This window comes from Astatotilapia calliptera, chromosome 18 (assembly GCF_900246225.1).
Source record: "Astatotilapia calliptera chromosome 18, fAstCal1.2, whole genome shotgun sequence".
NCBI classification, from domain to species: domain Eukaryota; kingdom Metazoa; phylum Chordata; class Actinopteri; order Cichliformes; family Cichlidae; genus Astatotilapia; species Astatotilapia calliptera.
In genome coordinates, this window is record NC_039319.1 from 32,081,182 (window position 1) to 32,092,979 (window position 11,798).

Here is an 11,798-nt window from a genome sequence, read left to right on the forward strand (position 1 = left end):
TTTCAATTGTAGCATCATTCAGTATGTGTGTGTGTTTCTATACTAAATCTTCTTCATCCGGTTCATCTTCTAGTGGCAGTCCAACATAGGTAATTACTGTGGCCTGTACCATTTTGTCAATCATGGATCTTATGCATGGTAGGATACATGTAGAAAACAAGCACAATAATAGAAGCAGAACTCCTATCAGTACGAGTCCTTTTATTATTATTCAGTTGTCGCAACTTGTCTAGGGCGGTGGTCATGGTCAAGGAGTGCACGTTGTCCGGGATATAGGTGCAACAAGTGGTGTTGAATAAGACACAGAGGCCCCCTCTCTCAGCGAGAATCATGTCCAGGGCGACCCTGTGTTGCATGACCACTATTCTGATCGCGTCGATTTCCTCATTCTGAGCCTTATTTATCTTTGTTGAGCTGTTCAGGAAAAGTCCAAATCGGTAGTCAAGAGTCTCAATTCTTAACGTGTTTCTTCCAGTTCCGACCCATGGGAACAGTGAGTGCAGGACCTTCTGTCCGGTGGTCCACAACTTGAACTCCGCTGGTACATCACTGCCCCAGATTGGGTCATGGGGTTGCACGTCATCAGTGTTCCTCTTGCGTCGTGGTTGGTTCTGATGGAATACTCTGAAGGTGTGGTCTGACACTAAAATTGGGGCGCAGAGTCCGGTACAAGAAAAGCTCACAACTAAGACAAAACTGCTCCTGCAAGGAAAGCTCACTGTTATGCATGCAAGTTGATCAGCTCTAGGTGAGAAGACATTTAAATCTCACACTTGTTCTGCTGCATTTTTGAAGCTCAATTCCAGGAACAGATCGCAGGGCTCATTTTTATATACACTGCAACTGCCATGAGGTCAGGGCCATTTTTTTGTTGTTTGTTTTTCCTTTTGCTCTGTGCAGCACTTTGGCAGCATTTTTAAATTTCTCTTTGTATTTTTTCTTTCTTTTACTAGTGAAGAGATGTAGCGTGAACAGTTATACAGTCTAAATATCCCATATGGGTCGTGTGAAATGGTGTTTTCAGTTTCATTCAGTTGAAGTAAAGAACGTTGAATATTTCTAAGTGTGCTGTTTTGAACCAACATGTCACAGTATGATCAGTGCTGTAATTTTTGACAGTCACTGTATCAATGTTATTTTTGCATCTCTTGAATAAACGTTTTGACCTGCAAGTGCTAATTTCTTTAGTTATTGGGGTAAAATGGGTAATGTTAATAGGAAGGTGTTTGCCAATTCAGTAACCTAATTTAATGTTAATGGAAACTAACATTATCTCAAATTGTTTAGTTATAATTGTTGTTTAACTGAATCTTGATTTTTGATCTTGATTTGTTCTTTCCCAACATTTTTCAAAAGAAACAGTCTAATTTCTTTGCTGTGATTGATTCCAGAGAACACGGAAGAACTGACATTATTTAACTGTTGATTTATGTAGATTCAGTGGAGGAGTAATGTCAGTTTAATTCTTTACCTACTGTCAATGCAGTGAAATTAGACATTCTGTTTTGAAGGGTTACTGGTGGATGCCAGCAACCATCTTGGAAGAGAACAATATAATGTGTTATAAGGCCTCCATTTGAAAATTGTGTATTTGATACTAGAATATAATAGCAAAATGTAATTTGAAGATAACATGTAGTATTTAAGTGACCAAGTACTATTGGGTAAAAGTTATTGAATGGTGTTGGGATAAAGTGAGAAAATTTTGAAGGATTAAAATATTCCAAGAGCTCAAATTACTTCATCAAAACATGTTTAAGTCACATTTTATCAACACAAATTGCACAGGTTTATTGAACATGAATAAATTGTGTTAATTTAACTCAATTGTTTAAGTTGCTGCCAAAGCAAAACATCTGTGTGCAACAAATGTCCACCATTGAATTAAGTAAATCCAACAACATATTTTTTTCAGTGTAGTTTGGACTTTATGATTTCTGTAACTGGAAAATATTATTTTGTTTAAAGACAGAAGTGACCGCATAGTTGCAACATCAAAGGGAAATATTAATTAATTAGCATCAAGTATATTTGTTGCTTAAGCGTTTGCACTATAACTTAAGTAGGATTATAACTTTTAAGGAAGGAAAGATTTCAGATATTTAGTTCACTGCTTCAGTTATTTTATATGAAATTAAAACATTTACGTTGGTCAAACATGATGCTCTAAATCAAATAAAAGTTTGAAAATAAATGATGTATTTTTAAATGCTGCAACAAATGTTCACAAAAAGTAACTATAATTAAAACCAGTTAAACAAAATCAAATGTTTGAATCATGCTTAACCAAATGCCAGGCTGGAGAGCTGAACCTAAAGTATACGTAGAAAGATTTCAACATCTGAGCAGTTTTTAATGTTTTTATCACATATAAATGTCACAGCAGTGGGTCCTGGCCCAATGCTTTGTGTTTTTGGTTTTCTTTGACTCTTGTTTTTCTTGGTTTTTGTTCTTCTTATTTATCAGGCTCTCAGTAATCTTAGTTCTCCCTCCCTCAGTGTTCATTTCAGCCTGTGTTTAGTTTCTGTTCCCGTGTCCCACGTTTCATCGTTTCATGTCGAGTCAGCCCTGTCTCTCTGTTTCCTGTGTCTCCCCAGTCAGCCCCGCCTCCCTCGGGCACTCATGTGTGATACAGAGTAATAAACCTGACTACATTTGCTGCACTCTCTTTATTACCTGTTACTTTAAAATTCATACACTAATTATGTCTGCCCATCTCTCTAATGTGAAGGTCAAAGGTCAACATCCCAGTGACATAAGAATAATCCCAAAGGGGCAAAGGCAGCGGTTAATTTAGCACATTTAGCATCAAGGGTACAGCAAGGATATACTTTTACTTATTGTGGCAGGGGTGTGGTCTCTGGCCTGCTGCAGTGGAGGCTGGTGGCGGGACATTGGACGGCACAGGTGAGGGTGATGGAGCTCATGACTCTCCCCTTTATAGTGACGGAGGAGACTGGCGTGGGGGAAGCGTGTAGTGGAGGAAGCCGAGGAGAGAGCTGGTTTCTGGCTACAAAGACGGCGTCAAACCAGAAAAGATTGCTCGTGGTCAAATAATGTGTCAATCACCTGTGAATCAAACTGTGTGTGGCTCAGTTCATGTCACAGTGTTGTTTAGTATATCTTCACTTGTCTCACTCTCCTTCTGTTCTGTCCATCAGGACGATCCTCAGCGCTTACACAGATCCTCCATCGATGTTTTGGATCCAATCAGTGATCAGTTCTACGAGGAGGCCTGGATGTTCACCAGCGCTCGCTACACCTCCATCTACCAGAAGGTGAGTGTACTCCTTTGTACTCAGATTAACATTTTATTTCTTAAAATACATTTTCATATATGAGCTTTCTATTATTTCATGGGCCATTTAATCAATATTAAAATTACAAGCATATCAACAAAGGTGAAGCTGGTTTTTTCCACTTGCTGTCACACAGTCATGGAGGAATACAATAAATACATAATCAGTCATAGATCCTGAACAATGACATTAAAAGAAAGTCTGTGGCTCTAAAAACTAAACAGTATAAAGACATGCTCCAAGCTGCTGTTTCTCTCCTACTCCTCTAGGTTTTCCACTGTCGGCCATCCAGCGATGCTGGAGGGCTACCTGGCCAATGCTGGCCTACACAAAGAGGTCCCGGCTCGGAGGAGCTGAAGAAGATCCTTGCCTTCCTCGTCAGTTTCCTCTTCAGTTCCTATCCCAACAAAACCTTCTTGCACCTATTAGCTCCAAAGAGGCTATGGTGCCCGTGGAGGTCTGGACCTGAGGCCTGTGCTCATCACGTGGATAGAAAACACTCTGACACCATTCTGGAGGTCTGATGGGACTCTGACCAAAACACAGATGAAATAAAACTTGTGGCTGGAGCTTTTAAAATGACTTTTTCACCTCATAGATTAATGCTCATGATTGCATGTTAGCAAGACAGCATCTCCCCAAGGTGAAACTCTCAGGAGACATTTACTCTTAAACTGTAATCTGGTTGAGACTACTTGAGGAGATCTTAGTAGCGAGTATGTGGATTTAGTCTCTTCACCAACAGCAGACAGACCCATGCCAAGAAAGCAGACATGTTCTCAAAGAAAGCCGAGAGCAGAGATTGGAAAAAGCTAAAAAGAAAAAGCTGCAGCTTCAGACGACTATCTGCCTGTAAGGCTGAAAAAGTCCAGTTACGCTCTATTTTGGAAAAGCTCCCAGTTTTGGTAACCTGGACTTTTATTTGCCCTCTTCTGCTACAGATGTTGACTGTGACCTCAGAGGCCAACTGGACCACACAGCTGCAGCAGGAGTGAGGGAGAGGAGTCTTCATCCAGCTTCAAAGAAAACATCCAGGTAAAGTGACGTGAATCAGCGGATAAAGCCGTCTCCACTTTCAAAGGAGATCCTCTGAGAGAGAGACTCTCTGAGCCATTTTAGCCTCAAATTATAGGACTTTATAGTACAGCAACACTTTTAAAGGACAAAAATAAGATAAACTGTGACTGTAATACAAACAAAGTATTGCATGTGTTTTTAAAAGTGTTCCTCCGATGGGAAGGATATCACTATTAGACTGTCCCACCAGCCAACTTCAACAAGAGAGCACAGCAGCATTCAGTGATCAGCACAGATGTTCCTCTAACACTCAGCATCTGATCCCTGTTGGTCTGTGTGCTTCTGCTTTTGCTCAGTTAGAAACCCTGCAGCAACCCGACCCAAAACTGTGTCTTCTTGTTGGCCTCAACGTTGAAGTGTCAAACGTCCAACATCTGGAAAGGAAACCACGCCAGTGTACTGTGATGTTTCACCAACATGTGGCAGACGCTGGTCCTGCCTTTCATGCTGACATCAGCAGAGAGCCCCGCCTACCTCAAAGCCTCCCCTGTCATGTATTGATCAGGATGATTATGAAGATGAGCGAGTGCAAATAAGACTGTAAAAGTCCACGAGCAGAATGTTTGGATGCTTTCTAATGATTCATGAATATCATGAGTGTTTGTGTGTTTTGTCTTTTCTTTGCTGACGTTTGTTACTAACAAAGACAATTTACGCTCTGTGTGTGTTTTCATCCTTACCAGCCGCACTCTAACTGCAATGAAGGAAACAAACTGTAGAAATGGTCGACGCAGTGACTTCATAAAATATTGAAGTAGTTCAGGTAGAGCCAGTTTTTAAATGACCATGAACACTGAGCGTATTGTATCTGTACAGCATGTTTTTCTATTAGACAGATTTGTAACAGAGGCCTTGCTCTCAGTAAGTTTGAAATCCTTTTCTGATTTCTTTTGTAATCTCTGATCTTTGTGTATCCTGCTCAGTTTGCATGCTGCCTGTAGGAGTTTCTGTCTTTGTATTTGAAGATAATTCATTGAATATACTCAGCTGCTTCCCTTTGGTGCCTCACACATCACTGAAGTTTTTCAGTGTCCAGTTATTTGTTTTTAATAGCTGTTTGAATTCTCTGTATGTTTGACCCTGTAGACTGTTTAATGGACTGCTCGTCTTCCTGTTTGTAACCACTGCCTGTTTAGGACTAAAGATTTGGATTTTTGACTTTAACACAGCCTCTGCGTGTCGTCCCTTTGTGTCCTCGTCCTCTGTGAATGTGTCACAGATGTTTCCATGATAATAACACAGCTTTCCCACAGTGGCTTGCAGCAGCATTTATTCACAGCACATTTGAGAAAGGTTCAGATTAACTCGATGAGTTTATATTCAGAATGATTCTGACAGTGGGCCACTGTGAATTGTGATCTTTCATCAGGTCACTGTTTAAGTTCAGTATTTCAAAGCAGGAGCTATGAACAGTCATCATGTTGGCATTAGAATTATTATTATTAATCATTATTAATAATGTCGTTACTCATGTATAACTTTGATTAGTATACATGAATTTTATCAATAGTAAAAATAATGAATAATTCATGTATAACTTTTATTGTGTTTTGTATATTAATTATATTTAAATAGAGATGTTGACCCTGTCTCTACAGTAGCATCAGTGTAACATACATTATTGGTCCAAGCTGTCATAAATGGGGAGCCTGATCCTTTATTATGAAAACATGACAAGTATTTTTCTTGTCAGTTGGGAAGAAGTTGGTCTTTTTTTCCTTCTTTTTGCTCAGTTTGTCTTTTCTTTGATAATTGAAACTCTGATCAAACCTACTCATGTTCACAGCATGTAAAAGCAGCTGACAGTCCGTGGCATTGTTGTTTGTAGAGGTGCAGTGTAGTGGGAGCATAAATCAAAAGAAAACAGTAACATTTATGTAATAAAACATCTGAATGAAAATGAACAGGCCCTTTATGAACTTCAAAGGGATCTGAAAACAACACTTTTTAAAAGAGTATCTTGGGGTGTAGGTGGTCAAAATAGAAAACTGAGCTGAGACTCTAAGTTCAATCCATCCATTGGTTTTTACTTAGGAGGAAGAAATGTCAGGCTGGTGCAGGCTGGTTAGGTGCATGTGGTTATCTTTACCTAAATGAGTTCACTTTGTGGCTGCCAGGTTGGGCAGAAGTACCTGTCCCCTGTTAGGCTTAGCAAGGTTCTCCAGGAGTTTCTCCATGGGTAGAGCTTCTAGCTCCTCCAGCACATCTGTGGCCGTGCAGGCTGCCACTTTCTTGGTTGCTCTTTTTACCCCACTGGTGGATGAGCTGCAATGGTCTCCATTTGTCCCATATGTGTTTACTTCTTCTTCTTCTTTTGCATATTAAACACATTATTCTGTTTCTATGTATTTGCTATGATTTGCTATTTGTTAAGTAACATTGCTTCACTCACTATGCCGGGTTTGTGTGACGAAGCATTCAGTTGCTGGCAAATCAAACATTCTGCAAATGAAGCTGAATACTCAGTTACATGTTTCTTTACATTTTATTATGTTACAGATTAAGTCATTTGTTCTTACTTTGTTTGTCTTTTCAGTCTTCATGAGGGTCAGGTGTGGGGAAACGCCCGCCGGCATTTCCTCATTTTAAAGTCCTGCTGATGTCACACATGACATCAGCAGGTCAAACCAAGTGGAGGGGTTTGTTTGTCCATAGAGATGCTTCCTTTTGTTTGTTTTAAGGTTTAAATGGAAATAAGTGCAGATTATGTATGAAGTCTAACTGCACACAGTAACTGTGTTACAATAAGGACTTAACAGCGCCCTCTGCTGGAGTGTTTCAGTACTGCGTTAACTAGAATACACCACCTCCTCCTCACACCACCTGCTACAGCTCTACTCTTCTATGACTACAGTCATCCACAGCACTGATGTGAGGTCACATGGTTCATATGTAAGGAGCACAGCTGACCTCAGGTCAGTTTAATGACTGTGAGCAGCAGCTGTGTTATTGTCACTGTGACAGGGAGACACTCTCAGACACAGCGCTCATGTCAGCTTGTTCTCATGCAGGAGGATCAGGAGCTCCATGTTTGTCTTTCTGTTTGAATCATGATGTGTTTGTGCCATCAGAGTCTGTCATGAGTACTCAGGGTTTCACAGCAGCTCTTCTGGATGCTGACGAGGACTCCAACCTCATGTTTCACCTCTCTGAGCTTCTGATGTCTGTGAACACTCGTGTTTCTTCTCTGGGCTCATCTGGACAAAAACACCTTTCTGTGTTTGGCTGCAGCCTCATTCTGACTGACAGGAAGTGTGTTATCCATGAGCTGCACTTCTGTGAGGAAGTTTCCTGCTGTGTTTCCTGTCTGTGGACAAACACGAGTGTTCCAGCTGAGGACTTGGTTCCTTCCACCTGTCCATACAGGACATCACGCTGTCTGCAGCTCTGTAAATGCAGCTCCAGGTCCTTCCACGTGCTGCTCTGTATTTGTGCAGTTTGTAGTGTGTCCTGGGAAACGTAGCACACATGGTGTTCTTCTGCTGTTTCCTCCTTTCACTGAGTGTGAAACACTGACGCTGTGCTGTTGTTCACAGAGGGGAGCTGATTCTAGCTGCAGCTGGACTAGGGATGGGTATCGAAAACTGGTTCTTGTTGAGAACCGGTTCCCACTCTTTCAATTCCTTGGAATCGTTTGCCATTTTTGCAAACGATTCCCTTATCGATTCCAGTCGCCCCGAATGACGTCACCACGTTGCGGAGCGTCATTTACCTGGCAGGAAACACGGCGCCTAAGCGGCTCAAACGCTCAAAAGTTTGATTATACTTTATGAGAACCGATGACAACAGGGCAACTTGCAAAGTAGATATTTCATTTAAGGGAGGAAACACTACGAATATGTAAAAGCATTTGCTCACAAAACACGCGATGACACGCGTTTTTAATTCCGCTCCGGACTCGTGACTCTCAACCCAGCAGCAGCGCTAACGTTTGCACGTCCTCTCCCGTTAATGCGGCAGGTAAATAATCAACTAACAGTGCATATTATGTTAGCGTGATCTGCCTTATTACAAGACCTGCCATTACTGTACATGTAGGTGACCATGATGAGAGAGACAGACAGAGTCTGGCTGGCGCTCGCTGGCAATTCTCGCTGCAGTCTACCGGTAGCGTCTCCTTTCAGGCCAGGATAGACGAATGTCACCGAGCAGTGTCTAAGTTTGTGGTCAAAGGCTTGAACCCATTTGCCACAGCAGATGCCCCCGATTTTTGGTAAGTGAATGTGTTTAATTGTAGGCAGGGACATTACTGGATATTCTTGTGTAATTGCCACAGAACAATTTATGTTATACTTTGTTATTGCTACAGAAGAATGTTGCAGCTTTAAGGCAGGGATGACTTCTGGAGTTGCTTTCTCACTGCATATGCTTTATTTCACAATCAGATCGATTTGATAACAAAAACATACAGCAGCTCCTCTCATAGCTGGACTGGCCATCGGGCATACCGGGCGTTTGCCCGGTGGGCCGCTGGCGATTTTTTGTTTTTATGGGCCGATGGATTTTTTTTTAGGAAGGGTATATATAATCAAAGGTGTTGGATTGGCCAATTGGTCATGATCGACTCTGGGCTGGACCAATTACAGCCGAGGAGGCTGGATGCACCCGCCCCCTTGTTTAGCAATCACGTGATTTTCGCGCATTGCATGCCGGGAACTCGTGGCAAAACAATCCAAGTACCGCATCAAATGCAAGCATTTGCAGCACCGCAAAACGTTCATTCTCCGGTTCCAATACCTTCTTGTTTTTTCTTTTTTCTTTCTTGCATTTTTCTTTGCCGCACAAAAAGGAATGTACAAAACAAAAGGAGAACAATGCCGGTCGGTACAAAGACAGACTCGACGAAAAGACAAAGAAAAGATACGAGGAAAAAAATCAAAGGAGTGAAAGGGTCAGACCCTTATGAGCGCACAGAGTGGACAAAAGACGTCAGTGTGCTGCCCAACTTTCACCACGGTCAGATTTATAATCACACGGTTCTTGGAGTGAGTGCATACACTCGTGAAGTTTAGTAACTTCAGGTCACTGCAACAAGCCCAGGTACAGTTTACCGACGGATGGGTACAGGACCTTGAAATGCACCGAAAGACCATCGTACGAACAAAGGTAAGTTTACCAGTCTCACAAATTGTCGTCATAAATACACATTCGTTAACCGTTTATTAATATATAACCTTTGAGCTCAACGGTAATTAATTAGTAGTGGAAATAATTTCTGGTAGCATTACAGAAATGTAGCAGTGACAATAATATTGTAATGACCTGGCTGGGGTTGTTAGCCAGGTGCATTCTGGGTATTGTGTTGTCTGTGTTTTCTATCGCTCTGCTAGTTCCTATGTGTTTGATTCGCATGTTGTGTTAGTGTTATGTTAATGTACGCCACAGTGAAGTTGATGTGTGTTCTGTGGAGTGGGTTGAATTGGCATGGTTGGCTGACACCGCGACTCTATGTGGTGGGAGCGTGATAGGGGTTTGGTGTCAGCAGCGTTACGTTGTTGTAGAAAAAGATGGTAAATAAACGATTGGTGTGAACCACTAAAGCCTCCTGCTGGATCATTTGGGGATTATCAGTCTGCTGCTGAGACGCTCAGGGTTGTGTGGTGTATGAGGCACGAGCGCTCTCCATTCGTTGCGAAGTTTAGCGATAGCTGCTAGCGCCCCGCTAGCCGTTTTGGCTAGTGAGCAGTTTAGCCAGTTCAGCTCCACTAACCCACAGTTGTTACAATATTGTATGCTGTAATCGCACTGGACAATTAGTGATACAAAACAACTGTTTTACCCTGTGAATAAAAGTATATGTTTTTGTCAATGTGCCATGGTAATAACAGAAGCGAAACGCAATATTGTGTCAGGACAATTCACTATTTATGCACAATAAACACAGGAGCATAGCGCGACAACTTCTGTTCAGCGCCAGACTTGCTTGTAACCTATATCACTAATTATTATTATACTAATTATGTTAAGAAAAATGACGTATTAATACTACAAAACTCTGACCTTTGTGGGAATGCTTGGAGCAGACTAACATGTGAGCTGGAGTGTTCTGAGACGTTTTGGTATATCCAGACCATTCGTCGGCTCTTACTTCGGAAACATGGCTTAAAAATTTCTCTTCAACGACGTAATCCGATTAAAAAAAAAAAAACTATCTCTTTACCCGTCGGCTTTCCGTGGCTGTCATGCGACCGGCTATTGCAGTTAATAATACAACAGCTTCTTGCCATTTTTTGGGTTTCTTTTTATCGCTGTGTAACTGAGTTCAATAGCTAGGTTTCATTTGACGTAGACGTGACGTCGACGTAAAGCACGAAATTTGACTGGCGGTCGGAAGTGAAAAAGATAAGCGCAAAATCACAGACAGACAGTATGCAAAATGCCTATGTCCTGTTGTGTTTACGGATGCTCCAGTAGGTCGACCCGAGAAACTGATAAACGGTATTTTAGGGTACCAAAAATAGCCCAACGAAGAGGAGAAAAATGGAAAATTCTAACCGAAAAACGTAGGAAAAAATGGATTTTAAATTTACGTTTACAGTCGGGAGGAGCAGAGTCTGCCAATGCCCGTGTCTGCAGCGACCACTTCGTCAGAGGTAATGTTATGTTTGCAAACGAACTTATTAGCATTAGGTTGTCGTTAAATTCTCGTTTACTTAGTGCTTTTAAGTTAGTAGTCTAATATTGACTTGATTGGGACTATAGGCTGCCCAAGTGCTTTGGATGACGAAGAGTCGGAGGACTGGGCTCCGACGGTCAATCTCGGCTACGAACGAAAACCCAGATCTGAATCAGTTCTCAAACGAGAGAAAATAATGAAGCTTAAGGCAGAACAGCATCGATGTGCAGAGGCGATTTTGGATATGCAACAGACGGCTGAGAGCCCAGATTTGAGCCTAGTGACAGTGGAGAACCCCGAACTGCAACTTAATTAGGCTACTAACCCTGCCATACAATTGCAATGAGCTGCAATCACTTCTCCATCCTCCTTTGCAATTACCCAAGTCTTCAGAGATGTCTCGTTAGACCTCTGAGAATGGTTTACCTTGAAACAAACAACTGTCACTCTAACGAAGTCCTAAGGATGTGGCATGTTTGTTGACGTTAAAGCCGCTACCGCTAACTGTTAGCGTGTTTAAGATAAAGCAATATAAGAACAAACACTCACCCTTGCAAACACCAAACTGTATCCATCACGGAGATGTTTTGTTCCAAGGTTGTGGACCCACCCGCTGACAAAAAAATTGTACGCCTCCAGACTCTTGAAAGCTTTCATTTGCTGCCTAGTGTAGTAAGAAGTCTGGAGGACCAAGTAGTTGGTGATATCCACAGCCTCGATAGTAGGCAAATCCTTTACTTCTGTGGTGTATTCGGACATTTTCAAAGAATACGGACCACGTCTGTAGGTTTTGCTTATAATAACCA

The 11,798-nt window shown here is 41.7% G+C and overlaps 1 protein-coding gene across 4 annotated transcripts; it reads left to right on the plus strand.

The window, feature by feature from the left end:
* Positions 1–2,408: 2,408 nt before the first annotated feature.
* Positions 2,409–5,100, plus strand: LOC113010159 (phospholipase D1-like). 4 transcript variants are annotated; one of them, XR_003270287.1, is made up of 4 exons: positions 2,409–3,278; positions 3,569–4,151; positions 4,241–4,334; positions 4,673–5,100. XR_003270287.1 is itself a non-coding variant. In XM_026149077.1 (4 exons), the coding sequence occupies exons 1-3, from the start codon at positions 3,057–3,059 to the stop codon at positions 4,292–4,294; spliced, it is 525 nt and encodes a 174-aa protein (XP_026004862.1). In that variant the 5' UTR covers positions 2,409–3,056; the 3' UTR covers positions 4,295–4,334; positions 4,673–5,100. The 4 variants fall into 4 exon arrangements, 2 of the variants coding, with proteins under 2 accessions (XP_026004862.1, XP_026004863.1); XM_026149077.1 differs by having other exon boundaries at positions 3,569–3,817; XM_026149078.1 differs by having other exon boundaries at positions 3,569–3,817; positions 4,677–5,100.
* Positions 5,101–11,798: the final 6,698 nt, after the last annotated feature.

Excerpts from the sequence above, each read along its gene's own strand:
- LOC113010159 (XM_026149077.1), top strand. The coding sequence starts at position 3,057 with ATGTGTCAATCACCTGTGAATCAAACTGTGTGTGGCTCAGTTCATGTC. Across the intron at positions 3,279-3,568 it reads ACACCTCCATCTACCAGAAG|GTTTTCCACTGTCGGCCATC; the intron begins GTGAGTGTACTC and ends CTACTCCTCTAG. Across the intron at positions 3,818-4,240 it reads ACTCTGACACCATTCTGGAG|ATGTTGACTGTGACCTCAGA; the intron begins GTCTGATGGGAC and ends CTTCTGCTACAG.